The sequence below is a fragment of the Bison bison genome, unplaced genomic scaffold, assembly GCF_000754665.1.
Source record: "Bison bison bison isolate TAMUID 2011002044 unplaced genomic scaffold, Bison_UMD1.0 scf7180017864304, whole genome shotgun sequence".
NCBI lineage: Eukaryota > Metazoa > Chordata > Mammalia > Artiodactyla > Bovidae > Bison > Bison bison.
Genome location: NW_011494876.1, coordinates 16,591,469 through 16,604,201, shown reverse-complemented (window position 1 = coordinate 16,604,201; position 12,733 = coordinate 16,591,469). Strand labels below are relative to the sequence as shown.

Sequence of the window (12,733 nt, the reverse complement as noted above, 5' to 3'; positions counted from 1 at the left end):
CAGTGTCGGCTCCTGCGCGGGAGCGCGGCGCCCCCTGGCGGCCCCAAGGGGCGCGGCTCTCGAGACTCCACCGCCCTTTCCGAGACTTGGTCGTCTCCAAGCTCCAGACTCCCTGACCCGGCACCCGGCTAGAGCCCCCAGCCCCAGCTGCTCCTGCCCGGCCTTCCACTCCTTTTACCGGCTCAAGCCCTAATACTGCGGCCCACCCTACTTCACGAAGGAGAGCTCCGCCCGCAGCCCAAAGGCAGAGCCTGTGTCCTGTGCTGATAAGCCTCTTGCATCTACGCCACCCCAGGGAAGTGGATCCTGACCTACTAAGTTAAGGACAGCGACCCCGGGTCTCCTGTGTGTCTCGAAGCGTGCTGAACTCACTTCTTTAAGCTCCAGCGGTGGGCAACGGGGAGCAAGACTGGAGAGGGGAGCGAGAGTGGAGAGGGGGCTGCAGAAACAAAAACCAGGTCAGGCCATTTCGCTGTCCATAATCCTCCCATCCTCAGTCCCCGTCTCTTCTTTGCCACTGACTTCTCTCTTCCTCTCTAACATGGGTTCTTGCATATCCATTCTTCTGCCTGGGACGCTATTCCCCTCCTCACAGCATAAGGTCAGGCTCCCACCCTTATCAGTCACTTTCACATCACTCTCTTCTGTTGTCTTTGGAGACTTACAAATCCCGATTCTTTCTGATGCTTCCTTCTGAGAGCAGATAGAAGGGCTGGTGGATGGGGAGTGGGGTACCATGTGGCGTTAAGAGCCTGTTTGGCCCAACTTCCAGTCAGCCCTGACCTGGTGAGGTCATCTGTAGTCCTATGAAGCAGCAGGGAAAACCAAGGGGACCTGGGTTTAGGTAAACCCAGTGTCCTTGGGACCTCCTATCACCGTCCAGAGGCTGGTCCAGTCACATTCTTCTCTGGAAGCCTGGACCCAGGGAGCAGGTGTATGCAGTTGGGCGACTTTGGATATAGTGGATATAGGCATAGCGGATCTGGGAGAGGAGGTGCTGAGAGGCTCAGGTAAGAGGTGGGGCTGCTAGACCTGGACACCCAGATCCTCTTCTTGGCACTAGTTCCGTATCCTTCTCCCTTGTGCCTGTGTCAGCAGTTCAAGATCTCGTGCCACCCTTCTCCCTGAAACCCTCTGAGAACAGAGCAGAAACAGCTCTCTTGGGGGCTGCCCAGGCTAGAACCACATGAAGGATGCACTGGCGTGGCTGCAGTGGGCTCCAGGGCTGGGTAGGAGTGCTGGCAGATGGTGTGGCCCAGATGACCACTTGGCCCAGAAGACCCCCTCCCGCCAAGCCCCCTACCTCCTGGGACCTTGACCACAGAGCCAATAACCGCCAACAGACCAAAGACTGGTGGCCACCTAAGGTCCCAGGATTGGCTCCAGGATGCCCAACATCACAATGTCCGGCCAATTAGCTGCTGCCAATGGCACAGGAGCTGGACCCAAGGTTAGGCACACCTGCTGTCCAACTCTGATTAAACCTACGGGAGGGCAGGCAAAGACCTGTGTCAAGAGTCAAGTGCAGTTCTCTGCATAAGGGTGCTGGGATGGACCCATTTAAGGTTATGCCTGTGGGTGCTTGGTTAGTGGACTGAGGACTTAGCCAAGAGGCTATGGTGACTTCAGGGCCCATGGGGTGGGGGCAGTGGCAAGGGGGACACTGCTGGACCAGGGTGGAGGTTGTGGTATGTGTGACGCTTCCGAGGGTTGAGAGGGGGGCTGGCTGCAGGCCCCCTATCCCTGGCAAGAATGACAGCAGCACTGTTACAATTAACAAAAAGATTTGTATTAGAACATTTACACTCAGGGAAGAAAGAGGTATCTGCATCATCAAATGTGGAATGTCGAAGAAATAGTTAAAATAAATAAAGACTCCGAGCGCGGATGGGGCTGGCTCAGGCCAGGACTCCCAGAGGCCTCTGCGCTTCAGCTCCAGGCTGCAGGGCCACCGCCTGGCCATACTGGCCGCCTCCCCGACGCAGCACAGCTGTGCCCGGGACACACAGAGTCTCTCAGGTGCTGGTGCAGCCAGAGCTCACTCCCCGCTCTCCTCACTTATCTCTGTGACAATGTCTATCAGGCTCTGGAGCCCAAAGATATAGCCAGCATCCTGGCCTTCGTGGACCACACTGTCCTCACCATACAGCCTGCACGTGGTGTGCGCAAAATCGATCATGCGCACGTCCACCGAGCTAGTGCCGATGGGCTTGTAGGCATAGGCGCCGGCTGACTCGTCAGCAGACTCCTCCGACAGGTCCTCCAAGTCCTCCGCGTCTGAGTCCAGGGCCACTTCAGCCCGCTCCTTGCCGTCATAGATGATCAGCAGGGAGCTTGAGTAGAAGCGGTAGGATTCTTGTCGCTCCAGCACGCCCTTGAGTTCAGTCAGCTTCCTGAGCACCGGGCCCAGGAGCTCCCGGCGCAGGTACCGGCCATTGTGGAAAAACTGGAAAAGTGCCTCTTTGAAGCCCTGTACGGACAGCTTCCGTCCGTGGTACTTGTTCATGAACATGAGCTGCCCACTGCCCGCCTGGTACACCTGTGGGAGGGAGACCAGCAGGTCAGGGACCGACAGGCATCTCTGGCAGAGATGGCCCAGCCCCAGGAGAGTGGCAGCAAAGACGACAGCCCTGGACCCGATCCTTCAACTTGTTCAGTATACCAGTCACACGAGGCCCTGTCCTTGCCAGTCAACACCCCTACGGCCCTCTGACTTGGGCGCCGTCGCTAGCCCTCTGTTCAGTGTGTGGCTTGGTGGGGAGTGCCCAATGTCTCTCCTTTCCTCTCTCTCCAGTCCATAGCTTCTGGACTCAGCCAGTTTGGCCAGCCCCAGAGAGCATTACCCACGCATACAGGCTTTCCTTCCTCACCAGAGAGCAACAGGATCAGTCCAATCTGGAATCTTTTGAGAAAATGGGGCTCTGCCATGGTGGGAGAGTGGCAGCTCCCAGCTGCCCAGCCAGCCCACCCCCACCACGTGCCAACACTCCTCTCACCTGCATGCCGCACACGCGCACACCGATGACTGCCGACGTGCTCTGCTGGCACTTGCGGATCTGGTTAGCTGCCTTCTCCTCTGAAGCATCGTCACCATGCTGGCGTGTCCCCATTTTGAGGTCCAGGACACAAGGAACCTCATAACAGGAAGTCAGGTTCTCCAGTAAGATAAATTCTGAGTGGTTAAGGATAAGGCCCCTCTAAAGAAAAGGTGCTGCTCCATGGCACTCCCAGGGTACAGAGCCTACACATGGCGTCCCAGAAATCCTGCTCTACCTCCCAGGCGGGCGGCCCAGGGCTGACCAGAAGGCTAAAGGGAACCTGCAATTCTGGCCAGGGAACTGGCGTGAGAGAAGCATGGGAGACACACACATTTCCTGACTCAGCAAGATGTGGCCCACAGTCCAACAACCTGTCCTAAATCAGACACAGAACATCAGGAAGTTCCCTAATCCCAATCTTAAACAAGAACTAGAAATGTCACTTAGGAACTCATCAAGTTTTCTCTTTTCAAATAAATATGTATTTCCCAGATGAAAGGCCGAGAAACAATGACCAGATGTATGAGTTCCCCTGGGGCTTCCCAGGTGGCGCTAGCGGTAAAGAACTTGCCTGCCAAGTCAGGAGACACAAGAGACGCCGGTTCAATCCCTGCATCAGGAAGATCCCCTGGAGAAGGGCATGTCAACCCGCTCCAGTATTCTTGCCTGGAGAATCCCATGGACAGAGGGGCCTGGCGGGTTCTGGTCCACAGAGTTGAGAAGAGTTGGACACGACTGAAGTGACTTAGCACAATGCCCAGACCAGCTCCTAGAGCGCGGACTGGTGAACCATGGGCCCCTGCTCACTGCTTTACAGCTGTTAAGTTAGGAACAAGTGGTTCTTATAAATCAATTTTTTCTTTTTCTGTCACATGGCCTGTGGGATCTTAGTTCCCTGGCTAGGGATTGAACCCGGGCCCTCGGCAGTGAGAGCATGGCATCCTAACCACTGGACCACCAGGGAATTTTCAGTTTTTACATTTTTAAGAGGTCAAAAAATGTATATAGTATTTCATGACACATGAAAGCGGAATGAAATTCAAGTCTCAGCAACCATAACTAAGAGTTTAACTGGAATACAGCCACGTTCATTTACATCATCTATGGCTGCTTTCATGCTACAGATGACAGAGCTATGATAGTGTATGGCCTGCAAAGTCTATTTACTACCTGGCCCTTTACTGAAAAAGCTTGCAACCCCTGCTTTAAAGGAATGACTGAATGCACATCTGGAGTACGAAACATACCTGACCCTGTACCATCTCTGCATTCCAGAAAAGGAAGGCAGCTGCACAAACGACTGTGCTTGTGTAAAAATGACTCAGGAGCCTAGTTTAAAAGATTCCTACTCGCCACACATAGGACAATTTGAGCATCAGAAATAACTGCAATGAACTGAAACACGTCAAGTATGTTTAGGGAATTCCCTGGCAGTCCAGCGGTTAGGACTTTCTACTTGCACTGCAGGGGGTACAGGTTTGATCCCTGGTCCGGGAACTAAGATCCCACATGCCGCATTCAAAACCTTAAATACATGGGTTCATGATGATGCGGAAAACCTCACTGGTTACCTTTGGAGGATGTTAAGAAACCATCTCGTTATTTCAAATAGTAAACTACGGAAAATAAGCATTTAACCTGCCTTTCCTATTTGAACTATACTTCATGATAAGCACGTAGTTGATAAGGAAAAGCTTCTCTTTCAGCAGGATTCCAGCTCATGAATGAAAAAGGAATGACAAAAAACCACCTACTTAAAAAACTGATGTAAGGCAATGGCAATACAAAAGAGAGGGACAATGAAACTCCGCTTCCCATCAACAGGTAAATACCATTTCTGAAGGAGTCTTGCCTCCACTCCCTCAAACTGCCCCTGAATCTGATCAAGCCTGTAGATCAAATTATCAACTTAATAGAAACAGAGGGGAAAGAGTAATGTGTAAAAGACACCACAAGATGTAATCAGTAAAATCCAGAGGGTGGGTAACTCTAGAAGACCATTTCTCTGACAAGAAATTTCCAAGAAGAAAAAAACAGAAACGTATTTTTAAAAGACTTAAACGTTTCAACTGAATGCAACAGGTGAACATCATTTGGACCCGCATTCAAGCAAACCATAAATAAAACATTTATAAGACAATTAGGAAAATGGGAAAACAAATTAGATATTTGACAGTAACGAATTACTGTCCACTTTCAAGGAGTAACGATAGTATTAGTGTTTTAAAATATCTTTATCTTTTAGAGATATACGCTGAAGTGTATACAGATGAATTATCGGACACTTGCTTCAGAGAGAGTTCAACTGGGGGTTTTGGGTATACAGAGACAGGAGACTGACATGAGCGGGTTAACCAGCTGCTGGAACTGGGTGACGGTACCATTAGGTTCAGTGCATTCTCTATAGTGTGCATCCAGGTTCCCTGATTGAAAAAAAGAAAGGAGCCTTTCCCTTGTGATTTCTTCATGTGGCAGCCTGGTAAACCAGACTGAAAGATCAGTCCAACCCCACCGCAGACTCTGGCATTTAAGCTCTACTTGGGGACTTCTGCAAGTGTGTGAAAACATAAACCAGCTCCTTGCATTCCAGCGTAAAGCACCTCGAATGCAAGTTGGTCCCTCAGGAACCCATCAAACTTCCTCCCCAGCACCTGCATTCCCAGACCAGCGCTCAGCCCAGAGGGGAAGTGATGTCTGCCCAGTTATCACGCAGGGTGTCCTGGCACAACCATGACTTTAAAAAATCCAATTTCTCTCTCCAAGCCTGAAGGGTCTCCTCCCTTGTCCTCCCCTCTCCCCAATGCAGAGATGTCCTGTGAGCAAAGGATACTGTACTGGTTCCGGTGTTTCGCATTCTCCTTCATTCTCTGTAACTGTTGCTGGTGACACTTCATGCTCCAAGGGTTGTAGTGTTTAAGCTGAGAACTTACATTCCCCTTTTTCTCTACACTGTAGTACAAAACTTCAGATTTCTTCAGCCACTCAAATTCTTCTTCTAACTTATGGCTATAAAGAGACAAGAAGCTGATAAATCATAACATCTCATCGGAAGTCAGGGGCAAAGAGGCATGAAGGAACTTTCTGCAGTGATAGGAAGTTTGATGCTCTGATGTGGTGGCTGTTTCAGTGGACACATTAAACATTTCAAATGGGTACATTTTACTGTAGTGTATACCACACCTCAAGACAGTTGATTTAATAAAAAAATTAAGGGGTTAGCTTGCTGCTTTAGGAAAACCTAAGATGCAAGGACAGCCTCTCCCTCCAGCCCACACCCCACAAGGCAGCCTTCCCTGCTCGCACCTTCTAGGCAGTACCACCCCCTGGCCTCTAGTACATCCAAGTTCCCTAACTCAGGACGCTGGAGACAGAGGCTGAAGTGAAATTCCATGAGAATAAGTCAATCTACTTGGCTACACTTAAAAAAAAAAAATCTTTGGCTGTGCTCTGTGGGCTTTCCTCTGGTTGTGACAAGCAGGGGCTACTCTCCAGCTGCAGCACACAGGCGCCCCCTTGCGGTGGCTCCTCCTGTTGCAGTGCTGGCTCTAGGGCACGCAGGCTCAGCAGTTGTGGGCCACTGGGTTCAGCTGCTCTGAGGCCTGTGGGATCTTCCCAGACCAGGGATTGAACCTGTGGCTCCTTCACTGGCAGGCAGATTCTTTATCACGAGCCACCAGGGAAGTCCTTAGCTACGTTTTTAACACATATGAATACACAGTTTATCTTTTCATAAGCTCTGTCAAGGTGTGCCACTTGGGAGGGCTCTGCCTAAGGGAATCCCCAAGATGCAGCCATTTTGTCTCCCACTATCAGTGAACACCTGCGGTAACGGGATGGCTTCTGTCTGGGTCACTGCTACATTCCCAGATGCCACGCAGGGCCTGGCACAGGACAGCTGCAGGAGGAATGAGTGACTGAAACTCTCTTACAGCTGCCACGACAGTTGTTTTACCCAAAATGGCACAATCTAGCTCAGAGTCAAGCAAAGAGAAGCTGGGCACGGCACGTGGGAACCGACCCGAGTGACACGGCACCTACTGAGCCCATCATGTGAGCCCTCAGCCCCGGGGCACTGGGCTGTAACTGAGACCCCTCCCCTCCTCCCGCGTCCAGCCCCCTCTCAAGTCTATACCCACCTCTTCACTTTTTCCTCTTTCCGGTGTTGCCGTACCCAGTCCTTAGAGGTCTTGTCTGTTTCTAGAACGTGATGCTTTTTGTTTGTCCACCTGAGCAGCTTACTTTTTGGTTCACAGTCTGAATTATCTACACTGTCCACAGTTCCGTGGTCCCCTTTTACTGGATATGCTATTAAACACAAGTTCCTGTCTTCGTCTTCTTCGAAGCTCACGGATACCACACCTAGAAGGAGGGTGAACACGGAAGACTTTCAGTTCCACGGGAACATGTGTTACAAATAACATGATTGGAACATTTGTTTTTTTCTTACCCTGTTCCTTAGTCTCTATGTTGCCAGAGGCCCCAAACTCATCTGCAAACCTAACAAATATCAAAACAGCTAGAAAAGATGACACCATACAAGACAAGCGATTAGGGAGCAAACATGGCCAAGAGTCTTCCTCTGTGATTCACTCAACGAGGCAAGAGCCAAAGAATTACAAGACACATTTTTCCATCATTGAAAATGTTTATTAATTTTTATGTACTTCTTCTAATCCTGAGAGAGACATGAGGACATTTGCTTTTTAAATCTTGTGGGATTTTTTTACTACCTTAAACAGAATCTCCGACGGCCTTGAGGCTTGCTTTAAAGCAGAGCCTGAACAGAGATTTCCCTGAGGGGTAAGAAGTGTCCAAGGGTAAGGGAAGACTGGGCAAGCAGAACAAAATAAAGGAGCAAACAAAACAAAGCACACAGCACAAGACACCTGGCAAAGGCTTCTTGGGGCGCCCCCACACGGTGGGCACCCAAGCCTTTCGTCCTTCTCAAATATATTCCTTTATTGGTCTTTGCAGTCTCATGTCACAAAAGAACAAGATGAACACAAGGCAAACGGGGTTGGGCTGGGAGCACAGACGCGTAGTGGCCTTGAAAGCAGCTCTCCCCGAGTCTCTAGAACCTGCCATATGTAATGAGACAGTCTTTGAGGAGGGGGCTGTCGGGTGGGAGGGTTTCAGCAGGTGCCGACGAGTGCCTTAAAACCGACTGGCTGAACACCTTTCCTCCCAGGCCTCTCTGGCCTGGGATCACTCAATTTGCTCAGTTCTTGCTGCCCGCCCGCTTGCTCGCTCGCTGCAAGGGAATGCGTGCTTAGAGAGACGACGCTTCTGAGGTGGTACCCGGCTCTGGGCGCAGAGGAGCTGGGGTGGGGAATTCAGGGGACCACACTTTCCTGTGGTGGGAAAGAACCAGGGAAAAAATGGGGGCAAGGGCAGCCAGCTAACAAGGGACCTTTGGCTCTGTCCTGGAAAAAACAACAGAGAGGACCAAGTGAGGGCCCCAACTTCCCCAGCCCCACCAAAGCACCATGCATGTTCAGAGTACAGACAGAGGCGACTGTAACATTCTATCCTCAAAGAATATGTTTCAACAGTCCCAGAAGAACCCAAGTTGTTCAAGAGTCTTTTGCATAAGCAGGCAATGCAGCTTTACAATTAATTTCCTTAAAGGATTCTTCTTTGATTTACAAAGGACCCCCCCTCCCCAGGAAAGACCACACCATGCTGATTCCCCCCATTAGAAAAAGGAAGAGAGTCACCATATGTGAATCAAAGAGTTGCCGTAATATAGCAATTTCGGGGACATTCCGTAATAGCAAAGGGCTTCAACTAATCAGCACAAGCCTCCCACTCCTGCGCTCCAACTGACTCAACCCTGCTCCCAGCCTACCTAATCACCAGGGCTTCTGGTTTCCTGGAGGACAAAAAGCAGGCGCCAAGTATTCTGGGTAAAATCCTCTCAAAGTCTTCCCCGATGTCCCCTCATGGGGGACTATAGGTTATCGTGATCAAGAGACACCTGAACATAAAACACAACTACACTTCCACCAAAAATAAACTCAAAACAAACCCACAAAACAGAATTGAGCAATCTTACCAGGGCTTGTAAACTGAGGGTGTGAGGTGCTGGGCGGAGGGCCAAGAGGAGGAGGAGGGAAAACACAGAGCGGGTGGGAGGGGTGAGGGCTCCAGGGGTGGCTGCCCAGACCTCCTCTGGCCGCGGCGCCTCACGTGTCCTCGCCAGCCGCTGGCGACCCCTAAGGCAGCTGCGGGCTCACCTTTGTACTGGGGAGTGAATTTGCGCATCTCAGCTGGGAGGGTCTCGTAGAACTGGTGCTCCCTGGGGACCAGGGGCTTGCACAGGGTCGTCTCGTTGAAGCGGAGCACGCACGAGTGCCCCCCGACCTGGTGGACAAAGGGCTCCAGCAGGATGCCCTTGTCGCGGGGCTCCACGTCCATGGCCCTGAAGGCTGGGCTCATCCTCCAGGTGCGGGCAGCAGGGAGAAGAGGGGGCAGCGGGGTCCAGCGGCCAGCGCGTCCTCCGTCTGTCGTCTGTCCGTGCGTCCGTCTCCCTGGCCTCAGCTCCGCGGCCGTGTGGGCCAGGACGCTCTGCGGAGAGTGACAACGGAGTTGGAAACAGCCGGGCACCGCCTTGGAGGCGCTGGCCGTCCTTTTCCAGCAGAAAAGACAAAACAGCCTGAGCTCCCGTGGAGTCCCGCCCACGCCGCCCACTCGGCCCCGCCCCCTCCCGCAGAAACAAACAGCCACCGTTGTCCCGGGCGGGGCCGGATGCCGACTCGCAGGGACTGGCTGCAAACCCCAAACAGCTCCAATCTCCCCCACCAGGCCTTAGAAGGCCACTACCACGAAGCCACGATGAGATAAAATCACAATTTCAAACCTAATAGTCGCATTAAATCGTACCATTTTCTACTACAATTGTTAGATTTAAGAGTAATTGACATCCAAGGCTCTCCGTTAATTAATATATTTTAATAGACTTTATATTTTACAGCAGTTTTAGGTTCATGGCAAAACTGAGAAAATACAGAGGTTTCCCATATACCCATCTGCCCCACACATGCATAGACAGCCTTCTCCATTATTAATATCCTCCATCAGAGTGGTACACTGGTTACAGATGATGAATCTATACTAACACAGCATGGTTTACATAGTGGTAACAGGGTTCCCTATTGGTCGTTATTTATGTTTTTATAAAATGCATTTAAAGGGAAATCTGCTTATGCACCACCTAGTAAGATTACCCACCATCCGCCCCCCACAGGTGTGCGCACTGCCCCTGCTCAAGGCCAAAAACAAGGCCCATTAACCTTATTAGCAGTGGAGCTTGGGCCCAGCTTTAATGATTAACCTCTGTATCTAAAAACAACAGATCATGGCTGGCTAACTCTTTTAAAAAAGATACACAGTGTTCTAGGTCACAGACTATTTTTATTGGTTCTCTCCCTATCTCCAAAAGCTGGGGCACACCTTTAAACCAAAGCTGCATTCTTGGGGCCCTTGTCCACTGAGGTCCAGGAACTTCGGATCCCCAAGCACACTGGATCTCAGAAAGCACACCTCCACACGTTAGTGAACCGTTTCAGGGTATGCCATGTTCATTCTGTTTTCCGTCTAGAATTTACAGACTGACTACACAGGTGCTACTAGCAATACTAACGGGGGGCTTGGGCTATGCTTCAGAATCTGTAAGGGGTTCTTACTGGGAACTCCTCCAATTCCCACGACTCCAAATGAGATGGTGGTGGTGGTGAGAATGGGTTGGATGGAGGTTTGCCCACTGTCCTCTAAGGTGGGTAAAGCACCCACTCTGTGCTAGGCTCACTGCAGGGACTTAATTTGATCCTCCCGATACTTTCTATGAGACATTATTCTCCCTGTCAGAAACAAGGAAGTTGGTTCGGGGAGCTGAGGAAACTCATCCAGGGCTAGAGCCAAGAAGCCGGAGTTTCCAAACAAACCTCAATTTGTTGTCTGTCCCTCCACAGCTGCCTCTGGGGCCCTGGGTCTCTGGCACACGTGCTTCCGTACAGCGCTCAGAGATATACATGGGACACTTAGCTTGTCCTGTGATGGTGTTTTCACCATGTTTTTGTATTTTCTATTTATAAAGCAGCCTCTTCCAAAGTGTTTAGCTGGTGTTACTCTTTTCCTTTCAGAGAGAACTGACAGTGGGCTCCCTCCCACTGGACTCAGGGATTAAAAATCAATACGCTTTCCTACATGCAAAGAGCAGAAAGTCAAAGGTTCTGATTTCTTACACCCGGCACTACCTTCCTCATTACAGAAGCCCTCAGGAGGGCAGGTGCTGAGAAGCGTCCCAAGACACAACACAGGCGATCAGCTAGAAGGACGAGTACCTTCCAGCCATTCCAGGCTCTCTACAGAAGGTGGAGCTCTGAGATGCGTGGCCACACAAGCCCTTTAGCTTTATAGAGAGCTGTTCACACCAGTTTTTCAGTAATGAAAAAGACCTCTGGAGTAAGAGCAACCCCAAAGGAAAGCTACTGATTCATGATTGGTCTGCCAGTACCCAAGAAAGAACTAGGTACCATAATTATTAAATTATGAAAGCACAAGATGTTCTTCATCGGCCAGGCTTTAGAAACACAGTTCAAACCTTTCATAAATGTGAAAACTCCTTTTGTTGCCACAGCAGTGCTAACACCAATGCCTAACACCCTTTCCAATAACTCTGTTCAAGATTCCTTAAATGTATTCAATTAAAAAAAAAAATCTCTCTCCAGGCATCTCTCTTACTCCAGTGAAAAATCCCAAACAGTAACTGGCCCTTCATGAAAGCTCTCTGGAGTATGGTTCATGGGTGTGGCTGGAGGCTGAAAAGCCCAGTGAGGGTCTCCACCTTCTCCCAGGTCTCCCATGTGTTCATTAGTGGCTGGAACCTTGGTATGGAACCTTGCCACCCTCCCTCCAGCACCCAACTCTGGCACTTCGCAGAACACTGCTCCCTGGAGAAGAATTATCACCTTACACAGAGGCAAGAAAACTAAGGCCCTTTCCCGCCTGTACCAAGTCTGATGATGGAGGAAACTCCTAAATGGCAGAATTGGGGAGAAAACTGATCCCGTAGTTAGATGGAGCCAGATTCTAGCCCCAGTTCTGCCATTTCATTGCTTGGAGAAAGACTCCCAAGTCACTGGCTCCCTTTGGGTTCCAGTTTTCTGGTCTGTAAGGTGGGAAGGAAAGACCTGAGGTAGACATCTACTCTGAGGGCTTCCCTTTGTGCTCAGTCAGTAAAGAATCTGCCTGCAGCGCAGGACATGTGGGTTCAATCCCTGGGTCAGGAAGATCCCCTGGAGAAGGAAATGGCAACCCACTCCAGTATTCTTGCCTGGAAAATTCTATGGACAGAGGAGCCTAGTGGGCTAACACAGCTCATGAGGTCGCAAAAGTCGGACACAAGTTAGCAACTAAACTAAACCACCACCACCAGATATCTACGCTAAGGTGGTATAATCCAATTAGTGAGTGGCAACCAGCAGTCTGTTTTAATCAAATAGAAAAAAAAAAAAAAAGAGCAAAACCCACTGCATCACAGATAATACAGTAAGTCCTGTTTTGTGATTCTTTTATTTCAATTATGGTCGGTCTCTCAATTTGAAGATAACTATGGCTTCACTGTACAACATATTTCTCACATTGGGGCTGCAGAGAAATAGAGCATTTGTTCTAGGGTCCCTTAAAGATTGAAT

The 12,733-nt window shown here is 50.3% G+C and overlaps 1 protein-coding gene across 3 annotated transcripts in view; it reads right to left on the bottom strand.

Moving 5' to 3' along the window:
• Positions 1–1,765: 1,765 nt before the first annotated feature.
• Positions 1,766–12,733, bottom strand: part of IP6K2 (inositol hexakisphosphate kinase 2) — a 24,073-nt gene continuing 13,105 nt past the window's right edge. For all 3 annotated transcript variants that reach the window (XM_010851897.1, XM_010851898.1, XM_010851896.1), the window contains 5 exons: positions 9,275–9,605; positions 7,175–7,397; positions 5,869–6,044; positions 2,997–3,172; positions 1,766–2,539 (listed from right to left, as the gene is read on the bottom strand). In XM_010851897.1, the coding sequence (XP_010850199.1) occupies positions 2,039–2,539; positions 2,997–3,172; positions 5,869–6,044; positions 7,175–7,397; positions 9,275–9,476 (1,278 nt within the window). In that variant the 5' untranslated portion in view covers positions 9,477–9,605 and the 3' untranslated portion in view covers positions 1,766–2,038. The remainder of the gene's footprint in view (positions 2,540–2,996; positions 3,173–5,868; positions 6,045–7,174; positions 7,398–9,274; positions 9,606–12,733) is intronic.